The 21325-nt window shown below is 43.6% G+C and overlaps 1 protein-coding gene across 12 annotated transcripts in view; it reads right to left on the bottom strand.

The window, feature by feature from the left end:
• Positions 1–9457: 9457 nt before the first annotated feature.
• The window catches only part of LOC121278175 (24-hydroxycholesterol 7-alpha-hydroxylase), a 48444-nt gene continuing 36576 nt past the window's right edge, over positions 9458–21325 (bottom strand). For 2 of the 12 annotated variants that reach the window (XM_041188325.1, XM_041188328.1), the window contains 5 exons: positions 19600–19733; positions 17826–18040; positions 16766–16861; positions 14627–14747; positions 9458–9674 (listed from right to left, as the gene is read on the bottom strand). In XM_041188325.1, coding sequence (XP_041044259.1) covers positions 9606–9674; positions 14627–14747; positions 16766–16861; positions 17826–18040; positions 19600–19733 — 635 coding nt within the window. In that variant the 3' untranslated portion in view covers positions 9458–9605. Of the gene's footprint in view, positions 9675–10540; positions 10629–12075; positions 12217–14626; positions 14748–16765; positions 16862–17825; positions 18041–19599; positions 19734–21325 lie in introns of those variants that run through there. The other 10 variants (XR_005943069.1, XM_041188326.1, XR_005943071.1 and 7 more) reach the window with 10 other exon arrangements.

Raw genomic sequence — 21325 nt, 5'->3', positions numbered from 1 at the left:
TGTTGAACAAGCAGTGTGACAAATTAGAAACAGTGGATGGGCTGAGAGAGATGGTGGTGAGGTTGAGCTGGATGTCATCAACATACATGTGGAAACTTGCCTATTTTCAGATGATGTCACCAAGGCAGAGCATGTAGATGAGAAATAGGAGGTACAAGGATAGATCCTTGGGGGGGTGTCCACAGGTTATGGTGCAGAAGCAGAAAGGGAAGCCACTCCAGGTGATTCTCGGGATAGATAAGAATGGAATGAGGCAACTACAGTTCCACCCAGCTGGAGGATAGAGAAGGCACTGGAAGAAGATAGTGTGGTCAACTCTGTTGAAGGCTGTGGACAGGTCAAGAAGGAGGGATAATTTACTATTGTCACAGTCACATAGGATAACTAATGAAACTTTGATAAAGGCCATTTCAGTACTGTGGCAGGGTATAAATCAGATTGGAGGGGTTCAAACAAGAAGTTGCAGGAAAGATAGGCACAGATGGGACAGTAGTTTACAAGGACGGGAAGAATAAAGGGTAGGACTTTTGAGGAGTTAGTGATGGTGGATTTAGAGAGGAAAAGGGCAGTAGCCGAAGAGGGGGAACCATTAAGAATAATTGCCAATATGGGGGCCAGGAAGAGAAGCTGAGTGGTCATCAGTTTGGTGGAAATAGTGTTAAGGGAGGAGGAGTTGTGTCTCATGAGTAAATTGAGATTGGAGGATGCAATGAGGAGATAGGAAAGAAACCAGAGAAAAATCCAAGTTCAGACCCAGGGCAGGGCTCAGTGGGCTGGGGGGTGGGGGGGACTTGTATATTTCAAATGACCTAACTATAATGAAAATATTACAACTTGCATATTTAATTAAAACAAAAATTAGAAAGTCCCTATTAGAGGAAAGAAGCAGCATGCATCTAACCTTTGTGGTCAGGTTCAAAGAGATGATCAAAAACTTGGTCGAAAAGTTGTGTTTTGACAAGGCTTTTAAAGGTGAGAAGGGAGGTAGCAAAGTGGAAGTGATTTGGGGACAAATTTCATTGAGTTGGTGCTGACATCTGTCACTGAAATTGAAGCAAAAGGAATGGAAATGTGGGGGACAGTGTAGGAGACCAGGATCAATGAATTGGAGGATGCAAAAAGTAATGTAAAACTGGAGAAGATTGTGGAGGTGAAGGAAGTGTTTATTGTGATTTTTGTAGGTCAAAGATTTTAATTTGGTCTGTTGGTGGACAGGAATCCAATGTATGCCAGAGAAGATGGAGGTAATTGGTGGGAGAGTTCTTAATTATTTTAAGCTTGGGAGGTTAACAAGCAGAGCATTGGAGAAGTCAAGCTGCAACAAAGACATGATCATGATTTTGGCAGCAGGATAGGAATGGAGGTGAAAGTAGACAGTCTTGATCGTGGACGGGGTATGAAGTTTTGAAGTTCATCTCTGGGTTAAACAGAATGACAATTTTGTATGCAGTCAAGTTCAAGCAAGTAGGAAACAAGGTAAGGGAATGGCACCAATGCCAAGGATACAAAATTTATGGCATGGCCAAATACAATGGCCTAGGTCTTCTGGTCAGTGGCAGAGCAGGAGTGCACACTGCTGACTGCGTAGCAAAGTTGGAACAGTCAGGACTTCCTCTCCCGACTGCAGGATGCAACAATCAACAAATGGACCCAGGAGGGCTAGTGCTGAGGTGCAGAAGCACTGAGGCCACACCCCCTTTGAGGTTATCAGAGGAAGGCCTTTTAGGTGCCACAGTGTTGCAGTATTCTGGTGGGTGGTTTTTTAGGTTTTTGAGCATTTTTTAAAAACTATTGCTAATCTTTTAAAACCTTTCAATTGCTTTACAAGTATGCATAACCTTTCATTTAATGTGATTAAACATGGAAAAATTTTGAAATTAATTAACTAAGTACATGAAATAAATAGGAAAGTGCATTTTACAATGTTAAAAATGTAGCCTAATAAAATGAGTAAGATGAACAGGTGTTTACATAAGTGCTTTTAGGGGCTATCCGGTGTTCACAACCGTTTATAAGTGTCTTTAAGTGCTTTTCATTGCCCCCCTTCATTCAACTTTTAATTCTAGAAATTCCCTGGCTCTGCTCACAACTGCCCCTGCCTTGCACTCAGGCTCTTCTCTGACTTCGGTGGGATAGTGGATCAGGGGGTGCTAGGGGAAGGTTTTGTGAACGGTACTGGGAGAAGTGTGAGCAGAGCCAAGGGGAGGGAGGTAAGTGGTGCAATGGGTGGTGCTGAGGAGGAGGCAGTGGGTGGGAGGGCGAGTGCCGGGGATTTGGGGGAGGGGCAGGCGACAGAGCTGGAGATGCAGGATTGTTCTGAGATTTTTACTGATTTAAATGTCTGTGCTGAGGGACCAGGCATCATACCTGATAGGCGCAGCACAAAATAAATCAATCTCAACATTCGTCACTATTGGGACTGGAAGATCTGGGTCATTGTATCTGTACCTTTCAGTGGTGAACTCTGGGTAATTCTGGCACACTCATGACAATATCAGTCAGGAGGATATCCCAGAATGGATGAGGGAAGGCAATGAGGGAAGTGGCAATCATGTACGGATAGCTGATGGCAGCAGTTTTTGGAAGACGACCCTATGTCTTTGGAAGATGCCAGCTAAAAACACAGTGTAGATGAGGAAGTGAAGGCTAATGATGAATCCTCAGGGAATTTCAAAGGTGGCTATGCAAAAACTTGTGAAGCTATTCGTAGAGATGCTCTGGCTATGCTGGGACAGGTTGGTGTAGAGCCATAAAGACCGTCCAACTGACATGGACCATGGGGGGTCTATGTAGTAGAAGAGAAGAGGCAGTGAAAGAGGTCAATTGCATTGAATGTGGAAGAGAGATCAAAGCAGCCAAGAAGAATATTGCATTTGAGGCCATTTCCTGAAACCAGTTTCCCACAGAGTTACTTCTGCTGTGCTTTAAAAGCAAAGTATTATTACAAGTGGGGAGAAAAGGGAGACTGAGATGCTAATGAGCTAAATTTGATGTAGTTTCCTCAAAGAGAGTAATTTGGTGGCTTGTCTCCATAATTGATAAATATCTCATACCTGTTGTATAGAATCACACAATCTTTATAATGCAGGAGGCCATTCAGCCCATCGAGTCTGCACTGGCTCTCTAAAAGAGCATTCTACCTAGTCCCGCTCCCCTGCCTTAACCCCGTAACCTTGCACATTTTTCCTTTTCAGATAATTATCCAATTCCTTTTTGAATACCTTGATTTAATCTGCCTGCTGTCTCAGGAAGTTTGTTCCAGACTCCAGCCACCCTCTGGGTGAAAAAAAAAGTCCTCACATCACTTTTACTCCTTTTGCCAATTATTTTGAATCTACGTCCTCTAGTTCTTGATGCTTCCTTGAGTGGGAACAGTTTCTCACCATTAACCCTGTCCATACCCCTCAAGATCATAAATACCTCTATCAAGTCTCTTCTCAGCCTTCTTTTCTCCAAGGAAAACAAACCCAAACTCTCCAATCTATCCTTATAGCTATAGTTCTTTATCACTGGAATCATTCTTGTGAATCTCTTCTGTACTCACTCCAATGCCTACGCATCCTTCTTCAAGCATGGTGCCCAGAACTGGGTGCTGTACTCCAGATGAGGCTGAACTAGTGTCTTATACAAGTACAATAATGACCTCCTTACTCTTGTACTCAATGCACTATTTAATAAAGCCTAAGATTATTAACTGCTCTCTCAACATGCTCTGCCATCTTTCATGATTTATATACGTATACACCTAGGTCCCTTTGTTCCTACACTTGCTTTAGAGTTTCTTCCTTTATTTTATATTCTCTCTCGATTTTCTTCCTGTGAAAATGAATCACCTCACACTTCTCTGCATTGAACTTCATCTGCCATTTGTCTGCCCAATCCACCAACATGTCTACGTCCTTCTGAAGTTCAAGACTATCCTCATCACAGTTGACAACGTTTCCAATTTTTGTATCATCTGCAAATTTTGAAATCGTACCCTGGACACCACAGTCTAGGTCATTAATATATATCAGGAAGAGCAAGTGTCCCAACAAAGGCCCCTTCCTCCAATCTGAAAAACATCCATTAACCACTGCTCTTTGTTTCCTGTCACTCAGCCAATTTCTTATCCAAATGCCTACTCTCCCTTTTATTCCATGAGCTAGAATTTTGTTCACAAGTCTGTTGTGTAAAACTGTATCAACTGCCTTTTGAAAATCCATCAACAACGTTTCCTTTATTAACCTTCTCTCGTACCTCCTCAAAATAGTCCAGCAATTTAATTAAACATGATTTTCCCTTAATGAATCCATGCTGGCTTTCCTTAATTATCCTGCACTTGTCTAACTGACTATTGATTTTTTTCCTGAATTACAGTTTCCAGAAGTTTCCCTACCACTGAAGTCAAACCGACTGGTTTGTAGTTGCCAGCTTTATCCTTGCACCCCTTTTTGAACAAGAGTGTAACATTTGCAATTTTCCAGTCCTCTGGCACCTCCCCAATGTCTAAGGAAGACAGGAAGATTACCGCCAGTGCCTCTGGATTTTCCACTGTCATTTCCCTAGCACCCTTGGATGCATCTCATCCGGTCCTAAAAGGTTTTTGATCTCTTTCTGACCGTGTGATGTTTTCTGCAGGATTAAAGTAATTGAATTCACTTCTGGATGCTCCTCGCAATAGTGACTTTGGAGCCCTGCATCATTGACACAGTGATGCAATGCTATATATACTTCAGCTTTCTCAGTAATGCTACTTTTTAAACCTAGAGTAATGCCTTTGGTTCATTCTTTTTCTTTGTTTTTACAGCCTTTGTTCTGTATCTGAGCTTTTATGTTGAAGTCTTTTGGGCAGAATTTTCTGGCTGGTGGGGGGGGCGGTGGGGGTGGTGGGCAGAGCAGGAGCGGGCGGCACGGACCCGATCGCTGCCCGGGATCAGGTCCGTGCCGCCATTTTACACGGGCAGGCCAATTACAGCCCGCCCAGCGTGAATCACAGCTCCCGAGGACAGCGGGAGTGGGCAGGCAGCAGCAGGACTGCAATGACTGCCGGGGCCAATGGTGACCCGGTGGCCAGTTTTAAAAAGCTGCTGCAGCCTTTCAAAGGCTGCGAATCATGGCCAGTGGAAGGGCTCCCCAGAGCGCTGTTGGTGAGCAGGCCAGGCAGGAGGGTAGGGTAGGGTAGGGCAGGGGGGCACTGTGCCCCTCGTTTCTCCAATGATTGCCTTGCTGCCCTCCTTGAGAAGGTGGCAGCATGGCAGGAGGTCCTGGTACCCCAGGATGGGAGGAGGGGGTGGAGGAGGAGGCCCTTCCCCCCCACATGACCAAACGTGACTGGGAGGAGGTGGCGGAGGTGGTGAGCTCTCGCGACGTGGTGCAACACACCTGGATCCAGTATCGCAAGTGCTTCAACGACCTGTTGCACTCGGGAAGGGTGAGTACAATGTTGGCATTGGTCACTTAACCCAGCAGATAGATTTGCAGGGTGGGGGTGGGGGGTGGGTGGGGTCACCAGGGGGGAAGCCTGAGTGTAGTGACTGCATTGAATCATTGACGACATGTGTCCTTCGCTGGGTGGGCTAGCAGATATTGCCCATGCCGAGGTCACCCTGAGCGGGTGGTGAAGGGATGGGTTCTGCCCCGCAGCATGTGGTACACTGAGACCCACATTACTGTCTGGGGCAACCTGGAGGAGCTGCACCTAGGTGCAGTGCTGGAACTGCAGGACATGTCAAAGTCAGGGTGATGGCATGCTGAGAGGGGAGCTTCAAGGTGGCGTGGCAACGATTGATCTGCTGTCTTCTGCGCCCCACATGCTTGCGCCTCGTTGCTATGGAAGGTTAGATTATGTGGTGCCTAATGTGATGTAGGCAGCATTTGGCCAAGGGGGAGGGCGGGGGGCATACAGGCCTAGCATCTTTGTGTCAGTGTTCAGCAGCAGTGGGGTGAGAAGACACTGGAGCCCTGCAGTGTCCCACTCTGGACGGGGTGGGCCGTCCGCGAAGAGAGTGCAGGTACAATTAGCACTAATCAATGCTCTTCTCTCCTTTTCAGGAGAAGAATGCACATAATGCAGCCAAGTGGGTGAGGATTGGCAGAGGGCTGGCCCAGTTAGTGATTCTCAGCCACTTCGAGCAGGAGTCCCTAGATTTGGAGAAGCACCATGCGCCCAGGTCCACCGGTGTCGGTGAGGCTGGGGTGCCACGGGCAGGTATGTTTGCCCAGCAATGAGGTCACCATTAGCATCCCAGCAGCCATGGCACTGCTGAATGTTCAGTGATTGAAGTTTGCAACATGGCTTGACCACTGCTTATGGAAGGATGAGCGCATAATGATCCGGGGGACAGGGATGCACATTGTCTCCACGTTAACTGATCCAATGTCAATGTCCTTGTTCTTCCTTTCAGCATCAGCAGAGCAGGGCTGGGAGAAGGAGCAGCAGAGGGTCCCTCTCACACCTTAGGGCCCTGAAGTCTCACCAGCATCACCAACATCTCTGCCATGCAGGTATCAGTGCAGATACTAGCACCTTGGTAGGAATTAGAACATCGGCTAGTGACCTGGGCACAGCGGTGAGGGCACTTCACAGTCGCTGGAGGAGCTGGCAGAGACAGAGAATGCCCATGGCATCAGCAGTTGGAGGACCGCAGGGGAACAGGCACATGCTCAGTCGGTGCCTGATGATGTGCCTCTGGAGTCGTCCGCGACACATTAAGCGCAGAAAATGCGACCAGGTGTGTGGAAGCATTTGAGGGAGATACATAAGGCTATGCTTGGCTTGGTATCCGTGGTGGAGGAGTCTACATGGACTATCGCCAAAGCAATGAGCCTCATATCCAAGCATCATGCTTCCTCCATGGAAAGAGTGGCTACTCCGTGGAGGAGACCCATCAGGGCTTCCTGGGGATGTGCTCGAACCAGCAAGCCCTTACATCGGCATTGACCTCAGCTGGTCAGTGCCAGTGTGGAAGATGGTCTGGGCACCAAATTTCCCAGCTCAGTGCCCATCCATACACTGAGGTCTGAAGCGACCTCACATTGGCGCATCAGCTGCCTGTCGTCTCCGTGGTCTCCTCTCAGGGCGCTCCCGGTGAGGGCAGCAGCTCCTCTGCCTCTCTGCCAGTGACCATTGCATCCGGTGAGGTTGCGACGGCTGGGGAGTTGTCAGCTGTGGCACAGCACAGGCTCCACGGGCCAGAGGACAACTGCCAAGGTCATCGAGGCCAACAGGACAGCAGAGTGAGCAGGCTGTCTCAGATGCCACTCCCGGCGAGGGGTCAGCACCAAGACGCAGCACCCGAAAACATAAACATAAGGCGCCTTATGCACAACACGGGTTTATCACTGGTGCTTTTGTGTTGGCCCGCAATGAGATCTTTATGAGTTGGTGTGATTTTTAACACCTTTTTCATTTTGTTTCATGAAGTTTCTTTGGTTGCAATATGAAATTCAGACATGTCACCATGGTTGAGGGTGCCTCTTTTCTTCTGCAGGTGGTTGGTTTCCAATAATGTATTTTGTGGGACATTCAGCTTTATTAACAAGGACCTTAGTTAATGTTCCTAACCAGACAGATATTGCACTTAGGTCTCGAGTATGGAGCCGACAGCCCAGGCTTGTCCTGGAGGTCCATCTGTGGTGTGCTAGCTGAAGATGTGTTAGATTAAAGCCTCCTGGGTGTCCCTGCCTCCCTGGAGTATGCCCGGGTCAGCATCTACCCCCTCAGCATTTCCCTGTGCGTGCTAATCCTTGGACTCACTGCTGGACTCATCGTGTGCAGCCGCAGCCAATGCATCTATGTCTTCATCGTCCACAGTGTCCCCCCACCTTTCCAGCGCAAGATTGTGGAGAGCGCAGCATACAACCACTATCACTGAGACACGATCTGGGGGGGTACTGGAGTACTGGGTACTGAGCAGTCCAGGCATCAGAAGTGCATCTTGAGAAGACCGATGGCTCTCTCCACCACAGCCCTTGTGGAGACTTGGCTCCTTTTGTACCGCTGCTCAGCCTCTGTTCTTGGAAGGCGGAGACGCATCATGAGCCACTTTCTGAGGGGATAGCCCTTGTCACCCAACAGCCATCCATCCAGTCAGCCAGGCTGGAGCACTGAAGAGCCCCGGCACCTGAGGATGTAGGCGTCGTGGGAGCTGCCTGGGTACCTTGTACAGACTTGCAGAATCAGCATCCTGTGATCACACACTAGCTGTACATTCATGGAGTGGAAGCCTTTCCTGTTGACAAAGGCACCAGGCTCACTTGCTGGTGCCTTGATGGCCACATGTGTACAGTCTATTGCAACCTGGACATGGGGGAAGCCAGCAATGGCTGTGAAGCCTCTGGCTCGCTGTGTCTGGCTTGCCTGGTCCCAACAGTAGAGGATGAAGGTCAATGCATGCCTAAGCAGATCATCTGTAACCTGTTTGACACGTGTGGACAGCTGATTGGGAGACATCACAAAGATCACGCACCGACCCTGGAAGGAGCTAGAGGCATAGAAGTTGAGGGTAGCTGTGACCTTCAGAGCCGCTGGCATGGGGTGTCCACCCACACAGTTTGCAGAGATCTCAGGCCCAATCATCTGACAGATAGAGTTGACTGTCTCCCTTGAGAGATGGAGTCTCCTTTGGCACTGCACCTCAGGCATATTGAGGTAGCTGCCTTGCCGCCTGTATACCCTGGCAGCGGGATAGTGGCGTCTTCTACAGCCCCTTCCGCCTTAGACTACCTCTTGGCCCTGCACCCCTTGTGCCTGTGACTGAAAGGTAGCGCCCCTGGAGGCTGAATGTGCACCCCTGGCCTCCTCCCCCTTCTAGCCCTCCCTTCCTCAGAGGAGGTGCCTCCAGTGGAGAGTTCAGCTCCCATTCCCAAGCTAAGGGAAGACTTCCTGAAACATGCAGGCCCAAAAAAGATTCCTCACTTCCAGAGTGCTGACCTGAAGGTTGTGAGTCCAGACCAAGCAGCTGGTATGCGTTTTGAAGTATTGCAGATCACACAGGCAGGTATCAGTAACTTAGAAACATCAATATTTGACAGAGCACACTCGCGACCCCAGTGAGCCCTATTATCCAGCCCTTGGATGAGGTTTACACAAAAGTGTCCTACCTACCTGCCCGTTGTGCCGACCTGAATATTGCACGGGCACCGAATAATTGCTGTCAATTGCCACCTCAAGGGCCTTATGTGGTCTGTTAATTAATGGCGGGCGCGCATTGGAGATTATCATGTGCCCGCCCAACGAAATATCGTGACAGCATGCAGTGACTTTGGGACACTCGCCCGACGTCACTGTATGCCATTTTACGTGTGTGCACGTGGGGCCCACCTCCACATGCCAACGGGAAAATTCTGCCCTTTGTGTTTTTAGGCAGCTAAGGATATGGATAATTCTTTTGAGTTCTCCAGCAGTCTTCACTGATTCCTCCTTTGATCATGAGGGGCTTCTCTACTAATAACTGTTTCAACATTAAGTTATTAAATTTTATGTTGTCCAACATATATGTAATTCTGCACAACATACCATAAGCACACATGATTATTGCTTTTACATTGTACAGGAAAGAAAAATATCAATCAAATCCATTTTTGAGTTATAATGGTTAGGTTAGGCTTGCAGTAAATAATGGTCATCGACACTTATATTCAACTCTGCAAGGACCCAGTGGCTGTTGGGTTCCTACTAAATGAAGCGGACTCTGAAAAGAGAGAAATAAGAATCTGATCAATGTCACATTTCAATAACAAACTTAAATGTGCAACAATTTCTGTTCCATTATTGTCATGGGTGTTGCACTTTTCACAGCTACTACACAAACATAACTTATGAAAGCTACATTTGATAGAGTATAATTACAAATGCAATATGAATCATGATTCGATATATGTTTGAGATATGTGGCATGTTAGCAATCGTACTACATGCTCTAGCATTTCCAGAATGGCTTCTTATGAGATAATACAGAATCAAACCAACATTATGTTAATGATACTGAGAAGCCAGATGTAGCTTTAATATTTTTCTTAGATCAGCAGTATGCCCTCTGATCAGGCATACATGGTTAAGATGCAGAGTACAACTTCTTGTACTTTACCTCCGCAGTATGCTTGAGTTGACACCTCAGAAGAGCATCCCATACTACACCAGACATTTTTCCAATTCCTACATCTGCCATCCTGTAGTCTTTCCAGTAAGAAACCAGTTAGTACTGAATTAGAATGGTGTTGACTTTCCATGCATGAACTGAACTTGGACTTGATTTAAGAGAGAAATTGAATGGTAATTTTTTGATTTTGTATGTGAAGATGGTCCACAAGCATGAAGAGAATATGTTTCACATGTCTTTTTGAAACTATAAGCTTGCTGGCCAATTTTTCTTCTGCATCAGCTATGACTTTTAGAATCGGTTGTATGATTCTCATCAATGGAATAGCAAATTTTAAATTAGAGTTGTCATCAACCCTTCCTCCTTCTTAGCAAATCACACCCACTTCTATCAAAATAGTTAACATATTACTGATTTCCCAATTCATTCGGCTTGCATGCCACTTATATTGCTTTTACCTCTTTTGGGAGAGGATCCAACAGAGTAAACTCATACTTGTGAAATATGAGAGCAGCAAACATTTGAATTTCCAGCAGTGCAAACCATCTGGGAGGAAACAAAACAGCTGTTTGAAGAAGAAACCAGGCCCAACGCAAAATAATTATACTCTAATTATAAATTATATTTCACCAACAAGATTATTGAAACTTTATTTGTATTTCCTTCTATCTTTTCTAAAGAGCCCTGAGCCAGTATGTACTGTGTTTTTATTACTGCACCACATTGTTAGATAAACTTCCTGGAGGTCAAAGCATGGCATGGCCTTTTTGCTTCTTATGCCATTTCTTCAATCTCTAGTAAGTTTACATCTACATGCACAAATCCCTAGTACGATGCACAATCTTTTAGGGCAAATGCTTCAGTGCATCAGTAAAGAAATAAAATCCAATAGAGAAAGAGCTATGCAGGGCAACAAATGGCAGCTCCAGTTCAGCTAACACGTGTACATAAAAACAGGAAGTGCTGAAATACTCGGCAGGTCTGACAGTATCTTTGGAGTGGGATACATTGTTAATGTTTTGAGTTGAACATGACTCTTCTTCAGAACATCTGTACATGAGAGTCAGCGGTGATGAGTTGTGGGAGGAATAAAAAGAACTACATACATCAAGGGTGCAGGGTGGCTTGCATACATACAAATTCAGTAGCAGCACCCAGTGCCCTTCAAATTATTTTATTTCATGTTAATGTGGACTCAGCACTGGGTGCTTGGTTCCAGTAAATTTTCAGCAAGGGAAAAATCCAAGATGGTGACTCAAACCAACTTTACAAAACCTTCATTGATTTGATTAAAACAGTATCTCTTTTGATTATTCTTCTGGCAGCTCATGCTTAATTCATTTTCATATGTCCTTAATGGTTCCCAGCCGGGTTGTTTTCTTTTGATTCTTATACTCCCTGGCTACTGAGTTCAGATTTGTCAGTGTTTCATAAATGTAAAATCTCAGCCACAATTATGTTGTCTTCAGTTTCAAACCGGATGTAAGAGACAGGAAGTGTGGTGCACAAAATGAAATGCAAGACATTTGGCAGGTAATGCCTCAAGTTCAATGAACAAGAAATGTGTACTGTTTTAAATATGTTAACCAGCAAATCTTCTAGGGTGCTACGGTTCCGAATATCTAGTTCATAATTCATATATTTTAGAATATAACTTTTAGTTTTAGGAATTAAAAGTTTTAACTTGAGATAAATGGGGGCATCTGATTGAAAAACTGAGAAGCAACCCTGAAATAAATGTAATTCAAATGAGCTTGGAGTTAATTACCGTTATAAGCTAACCTATGTTTTTCTTCAAGCCCAGAGTTAGAAGTGTAAAACTAAACAATGGATGACCCATTTCTGAACTTCCTGGTAGAACCAGGATATCTATCGTTATATCTATAGAAGAAGCTAAAAGCTAGCAATTCTGAGAAAGAGGGCCATAAAACTCCATTAGAGGTGGAAATTATTCATTCAGGTTACAGAATCAAAGGTAAAATAATTGATTTACATTTTTGTTTGAGGATATCCCAAAGCATGCCATATTGTCAGTGATGGGTTGGGAGAGCTGGAAGGTTCCTTTGTTTAGTTAATCTGGGTGTTTCTTAAAGAAGGCAGTTGCAGTTTTGGTTCGGGTATAGACAGCAGCTCACTGAGTTGGGAGAGCCAAAGGGAAAAAATATTAGTCAGGCCGGCACATTAAGCAGAAAAATACTAACTTTGTCATTCACTCTGTGGAAAATGAGTGAGGCTCAAGTTCAGTTTAGAATTAGTGAGGAGAAAAGGAAGTTGGAAAATTTGTCTTGCTCAAAACTAGAGAAAGAAATCTACAGTGGTCCTCATAGAGCCTTGTGGCAGAAGACAATTTGCAGTTAGCTTGGAAGCAATCCGCTTGGAACAGGCAACAAGGAAGTATCTGCCAGGAGCTGGGAATCAGCTGTGGGACCAGCAACTGTACAGAATCTTTAGGGGTACAGAGGGCCATTAGGAACAAGGGGTGTTACCGATATTTAAATCCCTGAGAAAGAATGTAGTGAAGTCTAAGTTTCAGCTGGGAAGTCATGAGGTTTTGAAGAGAATTTGGTGGGTCACTTAATGGAAGGATCCCTGTGAAATTTCATACCTTGGAGAATAGCTGGAACACTGAGGAGACATCAAAGTGAATTCCAGAGGGGTGGTGCTAAGACATACTTTTGGGTTGGTCCCAGGAAAAGTGAGTGAACCTCCAAGATTCTTGGAATGTATGAGGGAACTTGGTGGGGGTGGGGCAGGGGTGGAGGTGGAGGAAGGGGGCAAGTAAAATATGGAACTGAATTCATAGCATAAGTAGTTATTAACTACAGTGTTAAATTAATATTGCTTGCTTCTGTTTAATTCTTACATGTAATAAAGTTTGCTTTTGTTAAAAAAATGACATCTTGTGGTGTAGTTCTCAGTTAATTACAAAGCATTTAGATTTTTCTTTAACTTTAATGGTCCCTAATGGATTGCAACATTGCTCATAGTGAATCAGGAGATGCACTGTTTTATGACAAGGAGTTCTGATATTTTTAACATAATATAATACCTAGGGGAACTGATTTACAATGGCTGAATAAATCAAATATTGGGCCATGACTTCTGACTAGCATCGGAAAGTGCTGGCTCGCAAGAATTAGAAGAAATAAATATCTACTTATCTGGTCTTGAAAATTACGTTTGAAATTTACACTTCCGTTCGCTGGAGTTGCTTGGAGCCTGTATCAAAAGGCTCCAGCGAAGTCTAGTTCCAGAGGATTCAAGGAGGCCACGCCCTTTTATCACAGCACTTGCTGCCGTAAAGCAGGTAAGTTTAAAGGGCCAGGGAAATTGATAGGCCAGGGAGATGGTGAGCACCTATAATAAGTGGATAGGATTTGGAGGGTGGGGGTGTCCGGGGGTGTCGGGGGGTGAGGTCTGGTGGAGACCATGGGAGGGGGCCCGAGGTCAGGGGTGGACATCGGTCGGAACTCTGGGGGAGATTGTGGGAGTGGGTCCAAAGTCTGGTGGGGAAGGGGAGGGGGTCGGAATTCCGTGGGGAGACGGTGGTGCAAGGTCAGGGGTGGGTGGGATGATGGGGGTGGGGTTTGAAGTCTGTGGGGTGAGGGGTCCAAGGTCCGGGGGGGTGTTGGAGGTTGGGGCGGTGTGTTGGAGGTTGGGGTGGGTGGGTGTCAGAGGTCGGTGGGTGGGGGTTTTCTGAGATCGGGGGACGGGGGGGTGCGGTTGGGGTTGTTGGAGGTTGGGAGGGTGGTGGATTGGGGCTGGGGTTCAGAGGTCGGGGGAGTCCCGTGGGGTCAGTCAGGTTCTTTACAATAGTTACTCAGAAGTTAAAAGAGGTTTTAATTCTTCTAACTTTTTGTGAGTAGCTATTGTATAACCCTGGCGGAACCACTTGAAGTTCACAATTTAAATTGCATTTTCAGATGGTTCCCAGTGCAGGCAATTGTCCAGAGGAAGTGTGCAATTCTGGACAACTGCTGTGTAAACCTTTACCTGGAAACTTCCCAGAGGGATTCCCCAGCGCATCTTTGGGGTACCCCCCAAATCTGACGCTAGGGAGCTCAGAAGATATAGGCCATTGTTTTTTTACGTGGTGCTAGAGCGTGTTTTATCAATATCTTGAGGCGCTAAGTCATTTTGGACTGTTTAGTCCAGTCCCGGGTGAGCACAGCACATTTCCCCCAGTACAAAACTATCTTCATGTTCAAAACCAACAGTTATTCCTTCTGCATTACTACTCAAAGGCATTCATAGGTATGTTTGTATGTCCGTGTGTGAAATAAAAGTGTCACTTTGGTGTGGCAAAGCAGTCTTTTCAGTTGAGGTATATTGTTGAAACAATATTATAGTGCTTTTCTTGTCAAGACCTGATCTACACGTGACAGATTCTATTAAATAGATCAAGCACAATTACTTGCTGTGGCCTAACCAGCCATTCCCACCCTAAAATCTGCAGCATCAGCTTTATTTAGAGATGCATTGGCTAAAATGTTAAATATAACAATGCAATAATTGAAAAAGATGATAATGAGCCAGATTCCTACCTTCCTGGACACTGATATCTGCCTCCTCCAAAAGCCATGAAGCCATCCAAAAAGACTTGTTTTTCTATATCTGCCTTCTTCCAACGGTCCTGCAGGAAGACAACATTTTTCTGCACTATTGCTACGGAAATAAAATAAAACAAAGTCGAGCACCAAATCGTGGAAGGGAGGAGGGGGAAAACTGCAAACATTTAACAAATGGATCAATTAAAGAATAAGTTGGAATGTTAGATTATAGCATACAAACCAGGCAGGGATTTAGGGGTGTTGGTGGATAGTTTGCTGATACTGTGCAGTCGTGGTAGCAGTAAAGAAAGCAAACAAGATCTTAAGCAAAAAATAGGACATAAGTCCCAGGAAATGACCATTCACTTGTATAAAGCACTAAGTGTTGTACACAGTTCTGGTCACAACTGCAATGGAAACATGGGGAGGGCAAAAGTCATTTCTTGAATGAGGAACCTGATCAGTAACATGAGTCTGTGGAAACTTGCTACGCTGGAGAGAAGACTTACTGGAGACCTTACTCAGGCATTCATAATATATATCAATGATTTGAACCTTAATACTATTGGACAGGGGAAGAAAACTCTACATAGAAAAAGTATGGAATCAAGCTTGGTGGTGAATAGCCAATTTGAATTTAATTTTATCTCTATTAAAGAAAGATACATCTAGTACCTTCAATTTACATGAAGAAGCCATTAGGTAAAGGAAAGAGCTGCCAAAAGCTTACACTTTCATTCGTTCTGTAGGTCTGGAATCATCTACAAGCCAGATTGAATAAGGGCAGCAGATTTCCTTCCCTAAAGAACATTATTGAACCAGATGGGTTTTTATGACAATCCAATAGTTTCATGGTTATTATTACTGAATTTAAACTCCCCGTGGTGGGAATTAAGGATCAGGAACAGGAAATGGGTGCTAGTTCCAAGTCTCACCCACAGCAGTCTACAATGGTTCGGCCATTAAAGACCAGGGAGTGGGCTCGCCATCCAATCAGGGACAGTGGTCAGGCTCCTGATGCTAGAGGGCCAACTGGAGGCCTTCAGTGCTCAATAATCAGCAGCCCCATCAGCCAAGATAGGAGCTGCTGATCTGAGCATAGAGACTGTGAAGGACAATCAAAGGTAATTTTGTATTTATTTTTTAAAAAACCACAGCTGCTTGGATCCTGGAGGGGCAACCCCACCAGGAGACAGCCAGCTGCTGCAACTGTGACCTAGAGACCATTATGGATTTGAGGGGTGGGGATAGGGGGAAGGGGTGGAGGGCAGGGATGGTCCATCACTTGATTTTTCTGATATTCCGGTCAGTGCAGGAACAGGGCCTTAATAGGTCCTGTGATGACCAATAATTGGCCTTAATTGGCTGCCTACTGCATCCTGGTGAGCAGCTGATCTGACCCCAAGCCACCCTCATTAAAACTAGGTCAGGATCATGGTACTAAATGGGCACAAAGGCCAGCAGTGCCAATCTCAGGTGGATTGCTAGGCTAAATATGATGCCAAGATGCTTAGTCAATATAGTTGAATAGAGTGGAAAAATAACAAAAGGGAATAAATCTAACTGGAACATGTTAGATAGTACACTGGGAGGAGATTAAGATTACCGGGGCCTGGAAAATACTCACACTGGGCAAATGAAGGAGGCAATGGAAAAGATACAAGGTATGGCAGAGCTAAGATCTAACTTTGACAATAAAAATCCAAAGAGACAAGGGAGCAGGTAAGTACAGGACAATGAAATGTGGAAAATAGAAAAATTAGCACAACTGCAGAACATTTATTAGTGTCATGCCCCAATATAGCTGACCCTGATTTAACCAACATATTTTCCAGTATATTCCCAAGCAGCGATATCTCAATAAAATAAACTACTATATGACTAAAATTTTTGTAAAATAACTCAGAAATTGATAGTCATACTTTACTGGCATTCCTAATTGCTGTCCATTAATGTCACTTTGAATTATGAATTTGCTTTTGTTGCAGTGAAGGAACTATCCCTGCTTTAGTGTGAAAATATTACTACTGTTCCAAAGGATTCAAAATTCTATTTGAGGCACTGGGACACATTTTTAATACACACAATCCAAAGATAATCAGCAATGAAATGCTTTCATTCAAATATACTCACAGGAAGAAACTTTTCAGGTTCAGGGAAATGCTTGGGATTCCTGTGTGCCCAGTAAATTGACAACATGAGCATGTCTCCAGAAGGAACAATGTAGTTCTAGAGGAGGAAGATTTGACCATTATGCAATTACTGGTGCAATTTTTCTTTTGAAAATATCTTTATGATTTGTATTTTCTTCCTTTGCTCTCCTAAAGGCATTTAATCAGCTTCCCCACAAAAGATTAGTGTTGGGTTATGGTTGCATTGGTGCTAGCTACCATCCAGTATCTCACCAAACTGACTATTATACAATGTGAGGGTTGTCATAAGGATATTCAATTATGGGAGCTTCATGGCTAGGCCTGATACATTTCCCAGTCAAATTCTACTCTAGCTTAGTTCCAGAAGGATTCTTAGATGGTCATTAAGAGCAGGGTCTCTGATCGACTTTCCCCTTCTAATCCAAGGATAAAGAGGCCAACGTACCTTCACACTGGCTGAAATCAGCTACTTAAGCAAAGAGTGGGATCACACATGAAATTTCCCTAATCGCTACTGAGCAGCTCACTGGATGAATTCACTGAGCCATCAGGGTCATTCCTGTATTTTTTTGTTTTAGAATATTCAAATCTGCAATCTGGGCTTCTGACATCCACTGTACTGTGCACATCTGAGATATTTCACCTCTTTTTCTTTTGAATTAGTGATGGATTTTCTCACCTGTGCAATATGATTGTCACAAGTAACAAAAATGGAAAAATGACTTGTGCAACAAAATGTTTGTCTGACTAAGTCTATTTTAAAGGGGGTGAGGTTACCCCACTGGAAATCAGGCAGGCAGGTAGCCAAGATTACAATATCTTCCTGTAAGTTCCATTTTAACTTGCTTTCCTGAAGCCATTGTGGCTTCCCCATCAGGTCAACCTAATGGGAAAAGAGAGCTAAGGCAAGAAACCCAAAAAGGTAAGTGGTTTGTAATAAAAAATCACTTTGCTTGTGAGGCCCAGAAGAGCTCCCCTTCTCTGGGCTTCCCTCCTCTCAGGTAATCGCAAGCCTCTCCCGACCCATTCTAACAATTTACCTGGATGCCAGGGATGATTGCTTCGGTCCTTGGTGACGGCTTCCCAACCTCCCACCAACCACCTGCCGCTTTCCAATGGTTTTGAGCAGGAGACTGTTGGGACCAGTAGAGATGAGGAGGGGAGTTAAAGTCTCTTGTGCCTCACCCTGCCAAAGGGATGTTTGATTGACTTCCGTCCCCAAGTTAAAATCAGGCTGAAGGAGTTTAAAGCCAGCCTGCGGTAATAAATAAGCAAATCCATGTCCAAGCTGAATGCAATACAAATGTGAGGTCAATTCAGACTGGTTTTTGGGACTATAGGCTTGCTAGCAGGATGAAGTTACTTTTGAACAAACACATTCTTGACTCTATGACTTATCGACAGCCAATTATTTTTGACCTTGAATGTCAGTTATGAAAATCCAATTAAACCATGGTATCTAGCTGAAGAATACACATGTTACTGGATTGTTCATTAAACTCAGATGGTAGAAGATAGGTTAACTAATTAGAACCTTAACAGAAAAAGATCAGGCACATTAGCTTTTTGCCCACAGAAAGACTGCGAGAAAGAAAAGGATTTCCTATATAAATGTTATCTGTATAAGGGAGTTCATGCTTATTAGATTGCAACTCTTCTATTTTCTTCCCCCAGTTAAAACTTTAGATATTGGACATTTTACTGTGAATGTATAATTGTATTGTCATTCCTAGATTATTTCCTTATTGATTGTTTGATAAGTTTTCATCTTATACCAAGGTTGAACAATACTTTATCATTTTTAAAATTTGGAGTGCAAGATCCTGTGGAGATATGAGGTAAATTCCAGTAACTTAAAAATAATCATGAGACAGTGGTACATTGATCCTTATTCCAAGCACATAACTGAACGTTCATCTCAAGGTTACAGTGGACAGTCTTGAAGGTACACAGCATTCCGATTTGCCCATAAGAGGGATCGAAGACACAAGAGCCAAAACCATCCAGAGTGAATAAAAGGCTCTGAACTTAATGCTTTGTTCATTTTATGCATGGGCTCAACTTACATAAGTGAGATATTTATTTTAACATAAGGCAAAAGAAAGCATCAAATGAGAAGATGCCATTTCGTCCATCAAGAACATTCCTTCCACAGATCACGTACAATATCTTTATCATGGAGTCGATCCCATATGTTTAATCTCCTGAGGCAAAGATTATAAATTGTGTAAATCTCACATCACCATGATCTTATCCTGTCTATTCTCCAGACAAATATTTCTCACTACCCCCAAACCACAGGAACCATTACATCCCATGGATTAATTGATAAATCTTAGTCTACACCTAGCCCAGTAATTACCAATCTCATTCCCAACCAGATATTTATCTTGCTTCTTATAAAATATAAACCTTGATGCCATACAAGGAATTGGTTATGAGTAACTATATAACAATAAAATATACCTTATTTCTGTAAAATCTGAATTCTACTGCTTATGTGAGTACCTTATCTGTCTTTTGTGTTTTCTCTACATATCGATCATATTTGATTTCAATTGATTTGTCCTTGTGACTAATCCTTTTATCGTTCCAGTTGCTCTTTTAGTAACTCAGTACCTTTCCCTTGTTCCGAGAATTCCAGGTTTGCAAATCTACCAACACATTTTTGACCTTGCAATGACAGCAGTTTTCTGTTAATCAAGTTCAAGAGGTCTCAGTGTTATTTCCATGTTAGTTCTCAGTACAGCCTATGCGATTTGTACCTCCCTACACATCCCTTGGATAAAAGGAGCAATAGCATAGATAACTCACTTTAATTTTTAAAGGTTGCACCACTTTTCTAGTTATAACCCCTGGAGCTCGCAAACGAATTGCCTCTAAAATGCAACATTTCAAGTATGAGAGCTTCTGTAGATCACTTTCTTCCGGTTGGATCTTTTTATTACCTGAGGAAATTTTAAAAGAAAACACATGATGCAACACCTGGAGTTTTTTCTTATTATCTAGGTTTCTCCTGAATCCAACAGTAATATCACACACACAATTCTAACAGCAGGTACAGAAACCATGAAAGTCAACCTAGTTTGTACCGATGAAAGTGTCTGCCACTTTTTTGTTGGGATCACAGGGGTGTGAAAATTTCACAAGTTTGTAAAGCTCATGCAACTGAGCAGTTCAAACTAATGTGATATTTGCATGGTAACTACACCAGTCGTGTTACTGCTGAGTTTACATAATGTTATCGCCTACTGTTATACTGCTCAGTATATTTTGTACACATTTCAGTTTGTGTATTGTTATAGATGTCTAATATTATAATTCAATTAATTTTATGCAAATTTCCAGTCCAAATTAATAGAAGATCAAATAATATACCATATTTGAAACAGAAACAACAATTTGCATGATAAAAATTAGCAGCGTCTTGTTCTGCTGGTCAACACAGAGCTTTGCCTTTACTCCAGGTGTTTTGTATTGGATCAAAAATTTGTTACACTCAAGGCTTACACATGCTACTGTTACAATAAAACATTACAATTAGAGCTGTCAAGCAATTAGAAATGATTCCTAATTAATCTTGTGATTAAAAATTTAAATCTGTTGATCTTGGTTTTAATCATTTATTAAATTGATTTCTTGTTTGTCCTTTGAAGCAAAGATGACCATGTTCATCTTCTGCAGTGTTTGGTGGGGTTCCGGTGGGTGACTGCTAAGCCGAATCTGTGCTTGGAAGGTTTTACACCAAATAGTATAGGATATTTCAGACAACTGAGTTGTGGGTGAGTTGTTGGCTTGGGATTTCCTCTGCTTGTATTTTCTATCTGCTTCTGATATGTACTTGCTTTCAAAAGAGTTTTTTATTTTGTACCACCAGATGTATCAATCCTGAGCGAACCTCTCCCAGGATTCAAAGTCAGTGTCAAAACTCCAAAGTGAAGCCTTCAGCATGTTCTTGTAGTACTTCCTTTGACCACCATGAGAACGCACCCCAGATTCAAGCTCTCCATAGAAGATTCATTTTGGGCATTCTGGCTACATGACGAGCCCAACTCAATTGTGATTGTCTCAATATGGTGTGCAGGCTTGGCATGCTAGCTCGGGTAAACATCTCAGTATCTAGTATTTTGTCCTGCCATCTCACCTTCAAAAGTTTCTGAAGGCAGCTCAAGTGCAAGTGGTTGAGCTTCTTGGCATGACACTTGTGCACAGTCCAAATTTTGCATGCGTAGAGCACAGTGGGCAGGACTACTGCTGTATAGACTTTCAGTTTGGTAGGCAGACTTACTCTTCTTTGTTCCCAGGCTGTTCAAAGGCTACCAATGGCTACACTTTGGCAATTCTTGCATGTGTCTTGTCGTAAATATAGACAGCTCAAGAGAGTGTGCTGCTGAGATAAGTGAATGTATCTACTGCTGACAGTTTCTGGCCACAGGCTGAAACCTTGGATTCAAGATAGGTTTTCCTGAAGCAGGCTGGTACATTATTTCAATTTTCTTCATTCTGATCATAAGGGCAAAGTTGTTGCATGCATTGCAGA

The sequence above is a fragment of the Carcharodon carcharias genome, chromosome 5 (genome assembly GCF_017639515.1).
Source record: "Carcharodon carcharias isolate sCarCar2 chromosome 5, sCarCar2.pri, whole genome shotgun sequence".
In the NCBI taxonomy this organism is placed as follows: Eukaryota; Metazoa; Chordata; class Chondrichthyes; order Lamniformes; family Lamnidae; genus Carcharodon; species Carcharodon carcharias.
The sequence above is the reverse complement of the archived record's forward strand: the minus strand, read 5'-3'. Positions and strand labels throughout refer to the sequence as shown.